This window comes from Linepithema humile, chromosome 2 (genome assembly GCF_040581485.1).
Source record: "Linepithema humile isolate Giens D197 chromosome 2, Lhum_UNIL_v1.0, whole genome shotgun sequence".
Lineage (NCBI taxonomy): Eukaryota > Metazoa > Arthropoda > Insecta > Hymenoptera > Formicidae > Linepithema > Linepithema humile.
In genome coordinates, this window is record NC_090129.1 from 33,061,764 (window position 1) to 33,082,867 (window position 21,104).

Below are 21,104 nucleotides of genomic sequence, written 5' to 3' on the forward strand. Positions count from 1 at the left end.
ATTACGATGTCGAAACGCCGGGGCAATTATGCTCGGCAAGCGCTTCCCCCGCGGTCGATAGCGATTTCACGCGGGCTAATTGAACGCAGTTCTTACCAAACGTCCTGCATGTACAGTCCGAGGTGATTATGCTTGAAAACATGTGCAGCATTTTGCAGTCGGTTCGCTCTTGCATAACCGCGCTCAAATCGCGTCCGCGTCTCTTTATCGCGCGATCGATTTTTCCGCCGAAACAACAATCCTTGGCGCGCGCAGCCTCCGCGCAGACTCGCTTTCATCCGAATCGGGGATCGCTCGTTGGCACAGGTGCCCTTTTGCCGCGGACTCGGCCGAATCACGTGGGCGAATACGTCAGAGAGATCGCATGCTAATCGGCCCGAAGCTGGATCGATGGAAGCGGGTCAATCAGAATCGGGATCACGAGTCAACGCGGACGAAGAAGTCCGACTTACAGGCGAGGCGCGCAATATCCAGCTAATTTTCAGCGAATGCTTCGGACTCGTGACGAAATGTTAACGAAGCACAGTTACACGTCTCGAGAAACATGAGCCGGGATCGAGAACACAATTCTTGTTTATTCGATGCGCATAAAGTGTCGAGCTTTTTCCTGAGATTGTAATTCGCAGGAAGCGGAAAATTTTTATGCGACAAAAAATATTGATTTTTAGCGAACGCAAAATTAAACCTCACAATTATTTATCACTTTAACAAATAACTGTTATTTTAAATGCAATAATTTGAAATATCTGTCTGTGTATAAATAGCAAAGAAAGTGGAGAAAATTTTATTTTATTTCACAAAGATTCGATTTTTTGAAGTCGAAATGAATCAGTGTAATGATCGCGACGAAAATTAGAAAATAGGACGTTTAAATTTGCGCGCAATCATCCGTTAGTGATCTAAAAATAGGTCGGCGAGCTGCGGCTAACTTCCTCGTTCATTGTCGCGAATTCGGTTCGTCTAACTGTAGATCCGCCGATGCACTAGCCGTGCACATGCCACGACCGCGTGGAGAGAGGTCGATGCATCGTTAGGAGCAACCGCAACGACGCCGTGTACGCGCGCGAACGTAGCCTTGCTGCATCCAGCTATATGCTTTGTCCATCGCTTTAGCTTAATTTTCGTTCTAAGTCTTCTTTAAATAAACAAACATTCGGAATTAAATTTGAATGTGGAAAAAAAGTGTTTTAACAATAATATTGAATTAAAAACTTTGTGTTTTTGGACTTAACTTTTAGAATTTCACTCTTTATTATTAAGCTCTACGGTTGAAGCATTACTTAAATATACGTTGAAAAATATTTATTTCAAATTTACGAAAAAAAATCCTATATTTTATAATATAGAGCAATTTTGTGGCGGTAATGAGAAAAGGGAGATTCATTTCGTTATACTGTAAAGCTTAATAATAATTCTACTTTTTTGTATTAAAACTGCGGTGTATGTAAAGAAGGAAGAAACGCGGCTCGTAACACTCGTTTAAAGCGGGGGTCCCGCAGGGCCCAGATCAGTCGAAACAACATGGTTACGTAACGACTAAAGTAGGCAAGCGCAAATTTGGTTATTCGGTCAGCGGCGCGCGTTGCGGGCCAATGAGCGCACTGAGGGGGCCAGTTTTGCAAGACACCACGTGCTCCCGCGCCGACACAGGCAGCTCCATTGCAATTTCAGAAGTATTTTTAATCCCGCGTCTATTATGACATCATACATATTGTCGACGAGTAACATTAGTGCTAGTAATAATTATTCTATTCGACGTATACGAAAATGATGGAGGAGATAAATTTTTTTCGACTTTTCACATTAAAGTTTACAAAAATTAATCTCATCGGAATTTCCGATCGACCGTGTAATTTTTTTTAATTCCGAAAATAACGTGTTCTTAAAAAGTAATTGAAGATTGCAGTGATTCACCTCCGTCGTTGAAATGTTCATTTGTTCTTGTCGCACCGCGACACATCCCTTTCGCTCACCGGCGCAATTGATATCTCACGATATATCGTTCTTCGGTTGCGGTTCCTCGGGTGCATTGACACCAACTATCGGCCACTTCTAACATTCCGCCCGGTACTTTTCATTCCTCGCGCGGACACCGCGCCGTGTTTCGCACGATGCACCGACACGGTGCATCGAGTTCAGCGAACCCGACCTGACCCTCGCTATATCGATGCTAATGCGGGACCACGCCAACGCACCATGGGGACCGAGCAATGCCCGTCCCATCGGCCGCTCGTTACCGCAAGCGGGCCTCCTAACAGCCCGGAAGGGACGACGCGTACGCGAGCAGAAAGTCGCGAACGCGACCGTCCTCTCGTCGGAACGGGAACGGACCGCTCGTAAATTCAAACACTAGAGCTCCCGCGGCTGCTTTCCGCCACGAACGCGTCGCGTCGATTTTGCGGGATGCGCTCGCGTCCAAACGAATAGAATCTCATTTATCTTATTGGAATCTCGGCGGATCCTGCGAGTGTGATAGACAACGCGCTGGGTTGACGCTTGGGCTTTCGCGTACGACAATTCGAGAAAATGAGGGGAATCGACGAGAGATCTCTATTTCTTTCACAAAATACAGCATCCGACGTTCGCTAGGATAAATACGAAAAATACGTATTGCAAGTTGTGAGCCGTCGTAAATCGCACTCGTCATGCGACGGCGATTGGCTTTCCCAGATATACTCTCTCACGGGACTTTCTCCGGCACGCCATCGCGCATTGTTTCGTGACACTCTCGCCGTATACACGGCGAACATTCGCCTTACGAGGAGTAAGCGTGCAATTATAGCGAGCGCTCTATCTTCGGAGTGCGTAATGAGTAAATGCGTCGGTGAAGCAGCGTGTTTCGGCACGCTCGGCCGCTTAAATTTCCTCTCCCGATCGTCAAAGCGATCGCGAACGAAGTGACGGCGGGGCGATGCAACCCATTTCGGGAGGTCGGAAACGGGGACGAAATTTCGCGCGATTACGTAAGCCGGCCCGCGCGCATCCTTTTGCCCGGCGCATAACAGGCGACTTTGTCCCTGTTCCGCCACCTAGTCCGGCCAGAGCGCGGACTCTCCCCCTCCGTCCCTCCTGCGCTTTATCTTCCGTGGATGTGGAGCAATATGGTTGGAGGTGACTGACCGACGTCCAGTTGCGTTCACTAACCTCCCTCTTCCCACTCCTCGCCACCCGCGAACCACTATGGCTGGTCTCCTCCCATTTTCGCGCTCGCGCTCATCGCGCAGTACTCCAAGCACGCGAATAAGCGAGCACTCCGATGCCCCGAGTGGACTCGATTGCACCGTCGGTACTTATGAATTTAGAGCGCTAGCCCGATCTGGAGCACACAGTCAGGTTTAGCCGTGCGCGCGGTCTTTGTCCCCCTCCCCCCCGTCCTCGCGAGGAATTCTCATTTTTATCTCAGCCATCTGTCTCATTTTCTCACCAGCGATAAGTTGTTGATGGATGTTAAATCATCAATAACTGAAATATTTCCGCGCAAGTATAATTGAATCTTTTTTTCCCACACGTGTTAAAAGCTGTTTCTTTAGGCAATCAGGCTGATAATTAACGACCTGATTATTTTTGGCAATTGATTAATTTTCAGAATGGTCAATCTTTGAGCCGAGAAATAATATCGATAACTGTAAGTCTACGTAAAAAAAAAATGTTTTTTTTTTAGTATATAATCTAATGAAATTTTAACTGAGAAAACTAGCAATCTTTCGCGATATAATTGAAATTCTGCTGCTGTACACGTCCGATGATTAGAAGGATCATTTTAGTTGCAGATTCTAGATTACACTTGATACACTTGCGCATAACCAGGCGAACAATTACGGCTCGCTGTAGAATCCCGATGGGTGAACCATTTAGCGTTTCCGTTCCATCTCGTGCCACCGAGATACGCTAGATACGATTCGGAGAGTCTACAATATCGCCGGATCGAGCTGCCGCGAGCTTTATTTTCGCTCGCCGCTCAAATTCCACTTTTAATTCACGAAAGTGCGCGAAAATGAATATTTTATTCGCGCGCGCAATCGATCAGATTATAATGTGAAAAATTGCCTGTATATCGCGTTACAGGCGCGAGGTGAAAATCGCTTTTAAAAATTATTTTCAATGAGGTTACGATAACCAACCCCTAGTTGGCGCACTCCGGGGTGAATGCACTCGGCATCGGCGAAACGTGTACATGCGTACGGATTGCCCACCGCCCTGACACGGCGCTTCGCGCGCGTGCACATGATGGTCGAGGGTCGTGCCGATGACCGATCAAAGAAGAGTTCGCGCCGTGAATACGTGATACGTAACCGTCCAAGGCACACGGCCACTGACCGACGCCGAAGCGCTCAACCCGAGCATTGTCCTCGCCATTCGTCGGCACCGTACACTTATCGCATTCGCTTCGGGATGAAACGAGAGCAGACGCCGCGCGCTCACTTTGCGTCAAGATTTCAACGGCCTTACCTTCGGGAAACAGATTCATCGCTGAGAATTGAAAACTAATCATTCTCAAGGACTCGTGGAGATTGGAAAAAGTAATGGAAATTGTGGATAGTAAAAGTTTTATTATTTGATTTGCCGCCAGTGTTGCACGATAAAAATTTATGAATCATACGCAGATCCGCCTGATAGTCGACGTCCTTACGATCCTTTTTTTCATGCCTGTCGAGGTCAACCTGCGCGGAGACGAGCATCGAATCTCAAGGCGGGCAACTCCAAGGACCAATAGACAAAAAATAGCGACGCAAAAAAATAAGTTCACGGTCGCTGTTTAATTTGATATTCGTCGCGATTGGATGAAGAATCGACGAACGAGTCGTTAAATTGCTTATTTCATGCGTGATTAACGCGGACAATAAGCCGAGCTGATAAATTTCTTCACAGCATCAAGCGCAGGAACATACAGTACACTTATATCATAAGATTTTAGGACTTGACAAATACAATCTCGTCGCCGTCTCGTTTGAACTGCAAAACTTATACTCATTAATGCATAATTAATGCGGAAAATTCTTGAACCGTAATTCTGTGATTTTACTTGTAAATCCGACGACTCGCATTACACTTATTTCACTTGTACACAGCTAACGCGCGTGGATAATAAATGTCGAAGCGTACGACCCGATGCGTCATTCGGAGTGATGCGATACACTGATGTGAATCATTGATAAATTTCGTATGTCGCGCGTGCACGTCTTCATTACCTCACCGGACTTTCGGGTCTCGTCATTGTTGAATAATCGTAAAGACTCTACCGCGAGCTATATTATTTAAAGATTCGATTCAAGGACGATTACAAGCTGCGTATTTTTAACGTTACGATTGAGCAATAATGAGAGAGATCCTCCGACAAGTCGAAGCAAAGCGTGGCTTTTCAGTATTCTTTTTTTTTTTCCCAATTATACTCACATATGAGGTTCGAGTTATTAACTAATTATACAATCAAATGTAAATCCATACATCCTCCGCGCACGCGATTAAGAATTAACCTGATCGCCAGCTGTTTCATCATCAGCCTGTTGGAAATAATGGAAACCGCGATAGGAATCGCCAAGGGAATTTCCCATCAAAGAAGAGCAAAAGGAGCAAGGAGGAAGGAGAAGAAGGAAGAAGAGAAGGTGGCCGAGGAGGAAGGCGCGCGCGCGCGGGGGGGGGGGAGGCAGCGAGTCAGGCAGGCGAGCAGGCGTTCTCCGTTCGTCGCAAGATTAGCCAACCTGGAAGAGGGCCGATGCCAGTGAACTCGGTTGGCCGGTCACTAACCAGGTAACCCACACTAGCAACGACGTCAATGTGCTATGCAGCAGCAACAGCAACGGTTACGCTACGGGCTTGCTTTTTCACCGTTTGTCAGGAGGCCCTCGCCCGCGGAGTGCATAGCCCTGGTTAGGTTGTACCCTGAAGTAATTGCACACGAGATTCTTGTACCTAACCTCCCCCCTCCGCTCTCCCCCCCCCCCTCCCACCGCCTCGTCCTTTCCTCCTATTCTCCGTGCATCCCTCGCCGGGAATTACCTCGACGTCGAATCATCACTACTCTCGCCGTTCTTCCGGGAGCGATGGAATTCCGCGCGATTCTTCGATTTATCAACTAATTCCCGAGGATCGACGAAAATAACGAACGCCGTGATAAATTCCGACGTGGGATATTCATCTCGTCGGCGAACCATCGACCTGTCGCTGTCCTGTTCGTTGAAAATGTCATTAGAAAGCGCGGGAGGAAACCGCTACTCCGCGTACGCGTGTTCACGCGTGAGTCCGCCACGTGACAAGGAAGGTTCGGGATGGAAGAAAAGGCGCGGAAGTGGTGGGGCCGGCTTCGCGGCGGCGTCACGTTTCGTCGTCAAATTATCGACGTTAACGGCCAATCCGTGTCGTTAGGTCACTAAAGGCAGTAGCGAGCGTTTATAAGACGAGAATAGAATCTAATGGTGTCGTCATATATTTGATCCACTTCTTCTTATCAGCTGAAAACAATGCGGTCTTTTCTACCTTATCAATCTTTCTACCTTATCTTTCGCGTAAAAATAAAACGAATGAGAGCACACTTGATGATCTAATTTGGAATACTAATCTAAAATCCACGACAAATCCGAATTTCAAAGAATTAAATGCATACGAAATTTCACGTATCTAACAATCGACTCGATAATTGATGCCAAACACTTAAGAGTTTAATGATTCGCGATACATCCACTCTATTCCTCCTTCTTGAGATACAACCGTAAGAAATCGCGAGGGAGCATCACAATTCCTGCTGATTTCCGCGCGAGAAATCTCGAAGAAGCATTGAGAAGTTCACGGTCAAGCGTCCCTGGAAGCAGCGTTACTTCGCGTATGGAGCAAAGCGCGTACGCGTGTGTGCGCCGTGTAATCGAAAAGAGAGGGAAGCAAGGAGAAAGAGGGAGAAGGAGAGGAAGAGAAACGTTGAGGGAGGGAACAAGCGAGAGGCAAAGAGGAAGCCGCGGTGGCGAGCTAGTGGGGCTCGTTGCAGTTTGTTGCCCGATGACCGAGTTCATCGCCTCCTTTGCGTTTGCCCCGAAATCGAGAAGCTTCGATGTGATCGCGCGAGTCGCGCGACGAGACTCGCTTTTTCATTGAAAGCTGCCGGAAAAGGAAATCGAAAAAGCGGTTTATCGCGAAGGCTGCCGCGTGGTTTAGAATCTTTAAAGAATAGCGAACGGCGTTGCGACTTACATTTTTCGTAATATTAGAAATTAAATGCTTGATGTATTTTTTCTACGCACTTTTTGGAAGATGCATTAGATAATCAGTGTTCTCGTTCAAAGATAACGATACGCACTTTAGTTTTTTAAATTCGTTTAATAATATTCCTCCGCTAATTTTCATCTATATTTTATACGTCTGCGAAAAATGGACCGATCTTCGTGTAAAGACGGAGAAACCGTTCTCGGCTGACGCGCGCGTACAGCGGTCATGCGCCTTTCCACCACACTAGACGCTTACATCAACGAAAACAGTCATACCGAATGACGCAAAAGATCATTCATCTAACAAAATTGCGCAGGTAAACTGCCGCGTATTATGTGGCAACGAACTTCCGACGATGTGGGTCAGAAAAACAGGCTTAACGCGCGCCAAGTACATCTCACTCTATGAAGCATCCATTTCTGACAGAATTATTTGTCATACTGTTTTTGCAGAATAAATTAAATTTGTATCTCGAGGCAATAGCATCGAGATTTTAGTATTAACTCGTCGGAACGTTAATTTCATACTTCAATCTCAAAGTTTCACGAACGTTTTCCACGTCAGATGATCTACGTTAGACAGATTTTTTCTCAATCTTCTAACGCGGGTGCGAGCTTATAATAATACATGTGTTTTTTTTTACATTATCGATGTGTTATCTGTTGCGATATTAATCAAGAATTCTTATTAGAATTCGCAATGTAAATACTTTCCACAGCATTCTACATGAATCACGCCGTGGAAAGTATTTACTCCACGCGGATATTTTATCGAATATTTTTCAAACGCGATGCGTCGTGAGTGCATTAGCCAAAGGTCAACGACCGAACGCTCGATCGTTCGTGCCATTCGTACTCTTACGTGTGCATGCCTAAGCCCGAAAAAGATAAGGGAGTTATTACATACAGTAATAGTCTAGAATTTCGCGATTACTCGCGATATTACCGTCGTACCGACTGCGCGATTCTTTCCGTCCGCAGCGCCTACTGGATGAGGAAATGGGAATTTTACGGAAAAGGGCCGGCGCGCATTGGTAATGTGCCGGCGATCCAGGGTCGACGGCCGACGACTCTACGATCGTTATGTCATTCATGCTCTTACGCACGCACGTACCTCTCGCTACGCGGGCGTACTAGCGCGTGGACTCGGGCGTACTTAAGCGTAGAAACGTAGGAGTACTGTTACGCGTCGCGTTCCGTGTCGACGAAATATGATGAAATTTCTCGGTGACGAGTTATTTGTAAGCAGGGAGAGATTATATCGTCAAGCGCGGTGATGACACAGGCTACATCCGTAATCTCGAAAAAAAAAAGTAACGTCCGTGGTTTCCGACCGAATATATTCGTAGATACTTCTGAGAAATATTATTTCTCCGATTATAATTTATCGAACGCGGGAGTTCTAGGCTTCTCGAAAAATTTCCGACAATTCTCCAGAAAAATGACAAACGTTGTTATTTTCTTCGACGATCGAGATTTGATGGAAAATCAAGTTCGAGTACAAAAGCGACCGTTCATTCAACGGTGGACGGTTCGAGTGGAGTGAAGTGCGCTCTCGAACGTTTTCGAAGTCGATTATCTCGGGAGACTACGTCTTCGTACTTTCAGCGAGGCCCTTCGCGAGAGAGTTCAAGGACTCGAGGGAGAGGACGAGGAGCGAGAGGGGTGGAGGAAGGAGGATCGCGTATCCGCGCGACGGTGAGGATACGTAAGGGCAGCTGGGAGCGTTACACCTAGGTAGGGCATTGCACCGGTGCACACGACGCGGTGGAAGTCTTTGCCCGGCGCTCGCAGTGCAACTGCAAAGAGTTGCATTCGCGTAGCCGCGTGCAGTGACCCGCCCTACCGTTAGGACGGCCCCGAGGATGCGTTCCCCTCTTCTTCTGCCTCTCTCCTTTCTTCTTGTTCCTCTTGCGCTTCTTCTTCATCCTCTTCTTCTCTTTCTGTCCTCCCCCTACTTTTCAAGCGACCCTCGTCCTCCCCCTCCCCCCCCCCTCCCCGCCCCCGGAACATTCGCATCTCGAGCGTTCCTAGGCACCGGGAAGCAAAAGCGCGTCCATCTAACGAGGCCGGAGGGAGAGGGCGAGGAACTCACCTTCTTCCTTCGCTCCTTCCATCTCTATTCGTACTGCATAAAGCTCGCGCGAAATGCGATTGACCCCGCGAGTCTTCGGAATCGGCGCTCGAAACGGGTCATCTAATTCAGACGTGCGAGTTGTTTAAGCGTTTATTAATTTACAGGGCTCGTAAGTGCTGTCGTAAAACCATATAACGAAAGTTTAAGATTCTCTTAAGCGAGATGAATTCTTTTATTGCTTAATTGCATTCATAATTTATACAACTCTCCGTTCTCCTCTTTAATTTCTCTACGGTTTCATATTCTCGTTAATTAATTTTTTTTTTTTTTAATAAGACAAGAAAAAGAAGCTATTACGTATACCATTGCCGCTTGTAAATTTGATAAAATCAGTAGCCGCGGCATTGAGATCACCATCGAAAGTTATGCAAAGTCAACATTTATAAGAATGCTCGGGACACTCGCTCGCGATCCCGGGTCTTTGTGCCGAGCGTCGCGATGCCCGTGCAATCCCGGCGCGGCGCGGCGCGGCGCGTCGTTTCGTCAACGTCGACGCAGGTGCTCTTCCGCGACGCGGCGCGGCGCGGCGCGACGCGGTGGCGAGTCCGCGGGGTGGGATGGGGACGAACGGCTCGGAGGTCAACGACCGTTTTGCGAGCTTGGTAGGGGTCGGCGCACTCCCAAGATCAACCGTGTGTTGCACGTGCGTGCATGTCGGTGGAAGACGCGCGCCGGTGCAGTCGCTGCACTCCCACGTCGCTATGCAGTCCCGTAACATTCGCGGAAGCCGCCTCTTCCCTCTCCTACTCCGAGCCTCCTCCTCCTTCTTCTCTCGCTTCCATCCCGCGGTGAAGCTTCGCGCTCCGCGGATAGACCGATTTTGACTTAGCAACCATTTCGCGATACACCCGTGACCGACCTTCCCCTACCACCTCCTCCGCATCTTCCCATAGCCGATTGTGCTGCACCGGCGGGGTGGAGGAGGACCCCGTTTCCTACACTCGACGGAATCTCGACGAACGGTGGCTCCATCGGCCATCCGCGGAAAGCGCGCATTCCACCGCGCGACCACGAGGTCATTGAATCTCGCGCATCGCGCTCAAGCTTTTCGATCGGGCTCCTCGGCAACGCGTTGCCCGCGCCGCGCCGCGCCGTTCACGATTGGTTTCGCTTTCCGGCCCACTTGGTGGAGGACCCCGGCGAGAGCCACCACCGACGGTGAATCGAGGCGCGACACGGTTCTCTACCCCAATTAAAGCCACTGCACGCGGAATCGGTAATTCGGGCTCCCTTCCCGATCTACACAGTCTGCAGAATGTCTCGGCGCATCTCGGCTCCTGTTGAGAGAATCGCTAATTGGCGATGTAAAAATTTACCCAGAATTCAAGCCCGCTCTCAATAACTTGTATTAGTTTCTCCATCATTATATTCCGCGTTGAAATATTTTCCCAAGCAGCATTCTGCATGCTTCTTGGCTTGGAACGGCCTGCTATCGCGCGTAAACAAGCAACACATAATATCTCACATTGTAATATCTCGCATTAAAAATATCTTTTTTTTCGCCCGCTCGCTCTCTCGCCGACAGTCCCTTCTGCGACTCGCGTTTCGATGCAACAGATGCAGCCAGCGTTCGCGCTGCGTGTTGCAGTACCCGCATTTTGCGAAACCGGTTCCCAATGCAGCGCATTGTATCGTAAGGACGTGTACAATGCAGATGCCGGATGATGAGTTAGATCGCAACAGTCGAACGGGAGACCCCGCGAGAGAATTCGAGAACGGCAAGGCCGGTTATGTAAAAGCCCCATTAATCGTTTCCAGACGACGCTCTCTGGGTCAACGCACCGCGAGGACGCCGACTCGTCCATTGTTTTCCCGAAGACCACGCCTGGTTCACGGCTTCGCGCCGCGTTCGCTAGGATCGATGACCGTGAATCCAGGATTTTAACAGTCTTTCCCTTCCCATCCTTCGCGGCGTCACGTTCATATTAAATGCATTGACCTTTGGTACTCGAATTTAATTACCTCCGTGCGCGCTATTACCCGCCGCGTGTGATTTATCGCCGATCATTTGCCCGCGGATAAATAAACGAGCGAATTTTTAAACGACAAATCTTGTACGCGTTCCGACGCAACACTGCGATATTCTTCGGTGCTACATCATGAATTGTATAATTTTTTTCGCCAGTTCGTATGGTCTGTTCAAAAAAAAATCAATGAAAAACTTCCCGATTTTTCAGACATGACAATTCAACAGACCAAGATTTACTCGCCGTAAATTCAATGTTACCTAAAATCCTATCTGAGGCACTGTATTTTCAAGGTCTCCAATTTTCCGACCAGACCTATTGTCTGCTGAGTTATTGGGGAAAAAACAAATTCCAAAAATACGACGTACATCTGAGCGCAGTACCGGAAGACATTATATGATTATCTGTTCCGAGCCTATCTTCGCACCTCATTTGTTTCAAGGTAGCCTCAGGTTGAAATATTTATTAATCTTTCAACAAAAAAAAAGGTAAACTGACGGCTGATCACGCCTACAAGAAACTACCGCTAATCACAGCACGGCTATTTCAAAGCAGGTAGCTGTAACTTACTGGTCACGACTCTTTAGAACAATTTTTTACGGTTCCCACTACTGATCGCAGTGACCACCCGCTATTGGTCATCGTATTCTATGAGAAAATGGCTGTTTACAGTAGCACATAAGTAAATCTTATTTCTCAAATGTACATTTTCTAAAAATGACACGGGTATTATTAAAGAATGAAAGAACTAAAAATGTATATTTAAAAAATATTAGCTACCTATTTATATTATTCCGATATATTTAATAATTGTTGCCACGAACAATCCACAGTTTATACACCTGTATTTTGGAAATAAAAATATCTTTGGATATTCTTGACTGCGACAAAAATAAAAGGACGCAGTCAATTATAGATCAGATCACAAATGTATCCAATGTAGTAGAAATAGATTCAACTAAATAATATATTATACAATGATAAAACGTTATTATTTCTATTCAAATTGATAAACTAAATTTGCAAGAAATTTTGAGCCGTTGTCTTTATTACAAGATGATATTAAAATTTCTAAATTTTATTTATTTCATTTAAAAAATAAAAGAGAAAATTAATCGATGAACTGTCAATTATGTCACTCTGCCAATCAAGTCCCAGAAACACGGTCTCGTCTTTCTCACAGTCAGCCCAGTTAGCGAGCTTAGGAGACTTGCACGATCGGCCTCGTCGTTTCTCCTTGTTTTTCGCGCTTAGCTCGAGAGAGAAAAAAGCGGTTTGCCGCGGCCGTCCGTTCATCGGTCCCTGAGAAGAGGCGGGATCGGGTATGGTACTCGCTATAATCAACTTACACCTCGAAGTAGCAATGCGAAGCAGGCCAGCCCGGGGCTAGTGGCACACGTTCCTTCTTCTCCTCTCTCTTTCTCTGCCGACGTTGTCTTTTACCTTCGCGTTCCACGTCGTTTCCTCGAGAAGGCGTCTTTTCCTTCCGCTCCGCCTACTTGTAGCTTCGCCGCCACAAATCGTCCGATGACGACGTTTTCGTTGATCTTGATAAATTTGACAGAGTTAAATTTAACTCGCGTGTCGCCATTAAAATCCAAATAGCGGCTCGATTATCCCGCGCGCATTCCAGAATTGTAACTACGTTTCTGAATTTTTGAAGACGCTAATTGTGTGAGATGCGCAAACGCTCAGCGTGTCGGTCAGCCGTGTGTGCAATGATTGCGATATCCAAGGATAGAGCTATTCAAAGGAGCACAGGATCTAACGGTTCAAAGAGTTAAGCCTCCGCAGATTGGAATACTCTTGGCGGGGTTCTCAGAACATAGCCAGGATAATATAATATCTTACATACTTTACGCGTTCGCTCAACTCGCGCGATCCGATTTACACGCAACAATCTGTTATAATTCGATCATTTTTCCTCGTCGACAATGTATAATGCTTTAAGGAAATGAGGTTTTGAAAATCGAAATCCTTCGTGAATTCCACAATCGAAGTGATGAACATAGGATGCTCAATCATGACGTTCTACTTCTTCCTTCACACTGAATCGGCGAGAGATTCGCGGCTGACAGGACTTTACTGTAACTCGTCCATCTTGGTTCATCAAAGATCTAACGGTTCCAGATGCTGCGGCTTTGAAAATCGAAGTCTTCCTAGGACTCACAATGAGTATGGCACACGGTATTGCATCTCTTTCTTCGGCACGAAGTGCGCGAATCGCGGACACGTCTCGGGCTCGCTCATCTCTCGGCTTCGCCGTTCGATGCAACTGTACTCGATCGCAGACATCTACATTACGTCGCGCCGTTGCGTGCCTTCCTCTCGTTTCTTCCTTCGGGTTCCACCTGGACGATGCGAGGCTTCTTTCGCGGCAGCAATTGCTCGTGTAACCATTTATAGACCGATCGTACGCGTGTGCACGCTCGCTCGCTCGCTCGCTCGCCTCGCGAGCGAGCGAGCGCGACGTAGTGGTCGAGCGGCCTCCTTGCGTTTCTTTGCAGGTCGCGGCACAAGTCGTCCATTGGCCGACCCAGCGAGAGGCGCCAGCAGAGAAATTACTTTTTCCATTTTTCTTTCGCCGCGAACGAACGAACGAGCGGTATCGCTCGCGCCATTTCCATAACCGATTCTATTTTCACGCGGGGGGGGCACGCGTTTGTGGAACAAAAGGAGACTCAATAATTGCGCTCGTTTCCAAATGTGCAGCGGGTATAAATGGTCCTTTTCGCAGCGGAAGTTTTATCACTTATCAAATTTGGCTTTAAATAATAATTTCATTGTACAACTGTGTACAATGGTATGATAAAACGGGATTAATTATTCTAATTGGAATGAGAATTGTTATCTCGTAGAAAAAAGTATGACTGAGAAGCGCGGCGGAATTCGTGATCGATCTCGCGAGGGAGAATTTCGAAGCCCACGCGCTCCTTCAACGCATCGTTGACACATATCCTGAGTCACTGTGCTTCCCGAGCGAGATATGATCGAAGACACGCGCCGCATTGAAAAGATTACACCGGCGAAATACAACGCGCATCTTAATGTCCGTGCAGCGGGTGCACACGTGATGCAACGCAGCTGCCTCTCCACGCCCACCGATCCTTCCGTTCCTTTTTCTTTTTCGGACAACTGACGTTTGCGTCGAGGAAACAAACGCGTGTGGTCGAATAGATTTACGATTTATGAATTAGAATGTCCGCGCACGTTCTAAACATTTTATACTCAATTGTTCCGTAAACATTTTCGTAAACATTGAAATCGTCTCTTTCTCACAGGTATTTAATAATAATGAATTCTTTTGCAAACATTATTCGTTGCATGCAACCGTACGAACGCGTTAAAAGTCAAAGAAACGGCGCAGACTCCGGTGCCCAAAATACGATGCAGCCAAAATATAAAGCAACGGAAGAGAACAGTCGCGTGGTGTTCTTGCGGGTTGTACTACGTGCACCCGCTGTTGCTGCTGCTGCTCCAGGTTCAGTGACATCACGCACGCATATGCGTGACGCGCCGTGCGCACCGTTATGCCCATAGCTTGCCCCATAGCGCCCACTGCGGAAGTATCGCCATATTACTCAGCGGTACGACATATACGCGACGATCGGCGCCCATGCCGATGCAGGACTATGTATCCGCGCGATTATGTTCGCCGTTAACCCGCGAATGTCCGCGAGTCATAAGCGGCATCGGTCGGATTAAAAATTATCTTCCGCGTACAATTATATGAGACGTTATATGCCGCAATTCTCCAGAATATACATGGTGTCTTTTTTCTTTTTTTCTTTTTTATTTAAAACATTTTGAAAATTTATATAGCTTCTGGATTGTAAATAAAAATTATTAAGAAGGTTGTAGAATCACGCCTCGGTAATGTAAACAGTGTCTAGGACCTTTGACATTCGCGTCGTGATCGTCTAATAATGAAATTCCAACCGGTAGGAAGCTTGATGAAGACAAAGCGAAGAAGTCGGCGACCGGTCGCTCAGTGCCAAGGACACGGACGATAGACAATGCAGCCTTGGTTGCCGCAGGGAAGCAACCTCTAATTATGCTCTTGCTTGTTACATTTTTATCTGCGCCTCCTCCGCATGCATCGCTGCGCGTTACGATTACATGGCGAGAGAGAGAGAGAAAAAAAAACAATCGCAGACCATCTCGATATAATGTGAATGCTGATAATAATCCCATTTACATAATTGTTAAAACGGACTTGACATATGCAAAGGCGGAAAGTCGTATAATTCAGACATCAGGCGAAACGAAGAAACCCGCTTACAGTTTTATGGATCCGACGACGTAATTAACATTTATTCAGCATCGTGAAATTTATCTCTCCTTCGAGCCAATCATTTTTTTCTCTCGTCATTACACGGATAATCATCCGCATATAGTTTGGAGAAACTGTGCGCGATTATTTGCAGATCTATAAAAATTGCTTGTGCCAATAAAAGTTTTCTTTTTTTTTGCGTTTTATCCGTCTTCGGACTCGCTTCACCTTCAATAATTTAATATTCTTTGATACGATGCTCAAAGCGCTGTATAGCTTTACAGTACAATCGATTAAAAATAGATGCGGGGGTCATGGTGTATTCATTGTATATAAATGTGCGTGGCTGCAGGTCGCTAGCCGATTTCAAGGAAACGCCATCGTCTGACCTCCGTCGTCGCGGCCATTACGTTCGAGGTCTGTCCGAGTTCGTAGTCGAGTAAGAGAGCGTGAAGAAATGTTTCGGCGAACTACGCGTGCAAATCTATCTCATGATTCTGTAGACGGTTAATTGTATAATAAAATATTTTTCCAAAGATATTAACTGAGCATCTGAATTTTTGAAAAGTAAATTAGAACGAAGAAACGCTCTGAATATTCGATATTATATTTGAAAAGAATGTATCATTTTTATTTCATATAATTAGTATTGTAATGTAATGCCAAAGCGTTGTTCTATAATTTATTATTATGCGTTACTTTCAATTCATGAAAGCAAAGTTAAATGTTCACATCTGAACTGCTTTGTACGCTTACAATCAAGAATCGCGTATATGTAGCGCGCTCTGCTCTTTCAATTGTGTGTGGATGAGTTCGGTCTGCCGTCTGATTTATCTAATATTTGTGAATGCGAAAGTGTACAGAAATTTGTAGACTAATAAAAATATTTCATTCAAATTCTAAGAAAAACACAAACAAAACAATGTATCTAACACTTTCGAAGAGACTTAACGGAACAGAACCCTTTCAGTCCAAGTCCCAATCTTAAATGCTCCGAAACTCTGTTAGGTACCGTTATGCTAAATTTTTTTACAATATATGAGCAAAGTACTTTATTAGTCAATAAATAAACAGTAACTTTCTCCCATATTCGCAGGTAAAAATTCTACACAACCAAGGTCAACAATTATTGATGCAATTTGTTTTTTTGTATTATAATTCTATTGTATAACAGCGCTATTACTGACCTTGCTTTTTCTTTTCTTTTTTCTTTTATATGCACTACTTAGAATCCAAGCCGAATTCCGTGAATTTATTTTATTTATGAAAAGTTTTAAACATCAATCATTTATTAAAATTGGAAAAATTGCAGAAAGTGGAGTTAATCAGTTTGGCTTATGAGCGGATCGTATATCATTGAGCAATTAAACATAGAATCAAAATATAAGAGTGAAAAGATTGCGATTGTAATTACGAATATTACATGTGTGGAGGATAGTTTAATTTGAGGCTTGATTACTCAACACTTGACTGCCGATGTAAACGAATTATTTCACTAAATATCAAAAAAACATATTTCTTGTTTGTTTCGATATTTACATGAAATTTTTCCGTTCTTGTTGCGTATTTTAAAAGATGTGATAACTAGTAGGTCTGATATCCTATTCGGTTTATCAGCAGTAATTTGATGCAACTGTAGTCGTAAGAAAAGCGATAAACAACCGCCTGAATGCGATCGGGACACCGAGTAATTTTTAAGTTAGAATACCGACACCAACTTGATCTCTTATATCAGCCGATTCAGCGAGCGCATTGAATCGTCATCACATTTTTCGCGCAAATGTACACGTGACGATCAGTCTTGTTCATAAATACGTAGTATCCTGCGATAAATTTTAATACCGAAAATTATACTTTCCAATTAACATTACTAGAGGATTATTACAAACAATCCGTGAATTGAATCGATAACAAAGGTCACGGCGCGGACCTTCAGCATCGCGAGAATCAACATTTTTCTCGAGAATAGGAAATTACGAAGAAACAAAGCGGCGTGTGTTGCAAGTGAGTAGAAGAGGGACGACTTTATGTAGTATACCGAAGAGAAGAAAGAAAGAAGGAAGGAAAGAGCAGAGGAGAAGAAGAACACTTGCGATGTAGAAACACGAAGAAAGAGCGAGTGAGCGAGGAGGAGAGAGAAAGAGAGAGAGAGAGAGAGAGAGAGAGAGAGAGAGAGAGAGAGAGAGAGAGAGAGAGAGAGAGAGAGAGAGAGAGAGAGAGAGAGAGAGAGAGAGAGAGAGGCAGGCAGGCAGGCAGGCAGGCAAGCAGGCAGGCTGGAATAAAGAAGGAAAGACAAGGAGACAGTTAGAGGAAGAGAAGGAGAAAGAAGGAGAAAGAGAGAAAGAGAGAAGCAACGCGACAAAATCACTACACTCGCAGTTGGCTCGAGCGAGAAGGCGCATGGCCTTGGCCGCCGCTGCGGGGTAATTCAGTCAAGGTTTCGGCCGATGAACTTCCTCCATCGGGAGGAAGGAGAACCCGCCGGTCGGCCGAGAACGCACGGCGGTGGGGAAGACTCTGTGCCAATCGCACGAGCGCAGGGCCCTCCGAGCCGACGACCGATTGGTCGGGCCTGACGCGACCGCGGCGGCTCAGCACGGGCCCGCAGCGCAGTGACCTCCAGCATTGAAAATACGATGAACTCTCTCGGGGGGCCCCTGTAAGAGAGCGCGCCGGAGCAATGTGTTGTGTGTCTTTTACTACATACTAGGTAGCCAGGGCGTAGACATTGTAGATGGCCGAGGCAAGCCTGATAGCCTGGCAAGCGAGTAGGCACATCAATCCCTCCCCTCCATCGAGTCGCTCAGAGTGCCGAGTAAGGGCTGCACGGCCCCCAGGTAACCAACACTCGGCAGCGCCGAACTCGAGTCAGAACAACGCGAACCTCCCTCGAGCGAGGACTTACTTTCACTCTCTCTTCAGGCTTGCCATCCGCATCGCGTTTCGGCCATCCATCGTTCGGCGGTCGCGCTTTACCTGTCGCGAGAGCCCACGCTCGTAACACCTCTGGCCGTAACCTTTTGCGCGGATCGCACCGATCCTCCGCGTCCTCGAGCGAGCGCGTCCTCGTGCGCGCGCCAATCGATATCTCCTCGTTCGGTCGTGATCCGGTCAGTGAGAGCATGGTGACAGTGAGGCGGGCAAGTGGACGAATATTGTAGATGTGGACTTTATCGTTAGTTGTGAAGTGCCGTGAGCAAGCGGACCTCGTCTCCTCCGACGAGAGCGGGGACAGTGAGGACTATTTCCGGCGCAACATGATCGTTGCGGACAGTAGCGAGCAGGACGCGCTGTCCACGTCTCCCTCGCCTGCGTCGATGATACCCGTTCTGCCCTCCAACGATATCCTCGGATCTTTGCACTCTCAAACCGTTGATCCATATGATTCCATACAATTTTCGAACCGTCGTCTCAGTTCGAGTATGCCGACGATGGATTCGACCGTCTCCTCCGCAAAACCCGAGCCTGAGCTCAACATAGGTACGCTGCACCGTCCGGTGTTTTTCTTTTTTTTTTTTTTTTTTTTTCTCTCTCTCAATTTTTCACGACGGCGTGTCGTATTACAAATGAGAATAGATTAAGACGAGCGCGCGAGCGTAAAACGGGCGGGATCGCGGGCCGCGACAGCGGGTGAAAGCAGAAAGTTGTAATACGGCGATGCTGTAACCCGCTGCACGCGCGAGAGAAAGTGTTCTTCTTTTCCTCCCACCTTTCTCTCGCGCAGCGGCTCCGCAACACGTGGAGAGGAAGTCGCGGGAGAGAATATTATCGTTTGCAACCTGTATTAATGGAATGCGCTTCTCTCGTTTGTTACAGAATTCGACGGGACCACCGTGCTCTGCCGAGTCTGCGGTGATAAGGCGTCCGGTTTTCACTATGGAGTTCACTCCTGCGAAGGATGCAAGGTGAGTGTTTATCAATCAATCGCTTTATCATTCAATTATTGTGTGCGCTTACAATCTCTAATCCAAGACGCTGATCTCGTATGAGCAATCGAAAGTGCTGCGAAATTTTAATATATTCGTCTAATTTTGTTAAGAAAATTGATTTTTCTTTACCGCAGATATTGATTGATGCGAGATTGAAAATTAAAAATTGCGAGTACAATAAAATCTTAATAAAAAAGTTATTGATACAAAAATATATAATATTATAGAAGAGAAAAGATAACTCTATTTTCATTAAAGTGAAATCAGTTTCGAATTATTACGAAGAATTCGTAGATCGAAGTAAAAATCAACGTGTTATCGTTTTCGCAATCTGGAAATATCGAAATTGCGGATGTGGGACGGTCAGAGAGTAAACATGTGTGAATGTGAATGCGTGAGGCGAAATCAAGGCTATGTAGGAGTTGTCGACTGAAGCACGAGTTGACCTTGGTCACGCGGAAATCATGAGAGATTTGGTCCTTGACGTTATTTCACGATCCGACAATTCCCTCGTGTCGAGGGAAAGAATCTCGCGAAGGCCTTCTTGAATTTACGTATTGTCAGGGCCATTGTGCTTTCCGTTCATCGAATGCGATAAACTGATCAATGCATCTATTAAAATCATCGATTAACTTTCTATAAACATTTGTTGACACCGGCACTGTTAAATGTCTTAACTGTTTTCTTTTGTGTCATTTTCTTTCACCTCAGGCTGTCATAGCATTTTCGCAGAAAAATGGCAGAAACGGTCCGGAGAACGGTAGAAAAAAAAAACGAGAATTGCGTGAATTAGGCATGAAATGTGCAATATTTTTTACCACCATAGCCTTGTCATTTTCGAGAAATTTTAAAGGTTCGCAGCAGGTAGTGTCGCCTTAAGTCTGTTTAGCTTGAATTTTTTTTTTTCAATGGATTCCACGCTAAATATCAGAATTCGGTATAAACTGCTGAGTGGACTTCTAAGGGTCGGAAATTTTTGAAACCAGGTCAGACTTATTTGTTCTTCGTGTTTAAATTATTTGCGATACATGAGTGTGTCGAAGGAAAGAAATGTCGGCTCATTGTTCCTCGTAAAGAATGTCACGAAGACGTCTATATTATATGTCGATTGACATCTTTTGTCACGGTTGTACGTGTCAACTCGACCGGAAGCGAAATAGTAGGGTCAGCACCGACTATCGATGCGTTTTAGGAAGTGAAGGAACGACGCCCACTACCCACCGTCAGCTTTACCACCTCCACTGACACGCTGCGGTGGAGGTGGCTGTCAGGTGCCGTGCATCGTTCGCCTCTTCGCGCTCGCAGATCGGCTTCGACCGCGCGCGTGGTAACTTTGCGCCTTTCCCGCTTATTCCCGAGACTAGCGTTACTTTAATTCTTAATTCCTTCACAAAACACATTCACACGATAATATATTTCGCACTCGAATGCAAATATAAATTGTACATTGTTATATTTCTTGCGTGATAAATAATTTCTAGCAATTGCGATAAATTATGAAGAAATTCGACAGCGATATATACATTTATTCTTTATTTATGTATATATTTTTCAAAGAAATTATGCCAGGCTCTTCAGCTTCGGAATTTAATGCTAATCTTTGAT

The 21,104-nt window shown here is 46.0% G+C and overlaps 1 protein-coding gene across 5 annotated transcripts in view; it reads left to right on the forward strand.

Annotated features, from left to right (window-relative positions):
- The window catches only part of Eip75B (Ecdysone-induced protein 75B), a 110,961-nt gene that overhangs the window by 76,279 nt on the left and 13,578 nt on the right, over positions 1 to 21,104 (forward strand). For 4 of the 5 annotated variants that reach the window (XM_067349692.1, XM_067349694.1, XM_012371497.2 and 1 more), the window contains one exon: positions 19,387 to 19,475. Coding sequence is in view for 3 of the 5 variants with exons in the window: in XM_012371497.2 (XP_012226920.2) it covers positions 19,387 to 19,475 (89 nt within the window). In the remaining 2 variants the exon portion in view is untranslated. Of the gene's footprint in view, positions 1 to 18,194; positions 19,051 to 19,386; positions 19,476 to 21,104 lie in introns of those variants that run through there. The other variant, XM_012371495.2, reaches the window with a different exon arrangement.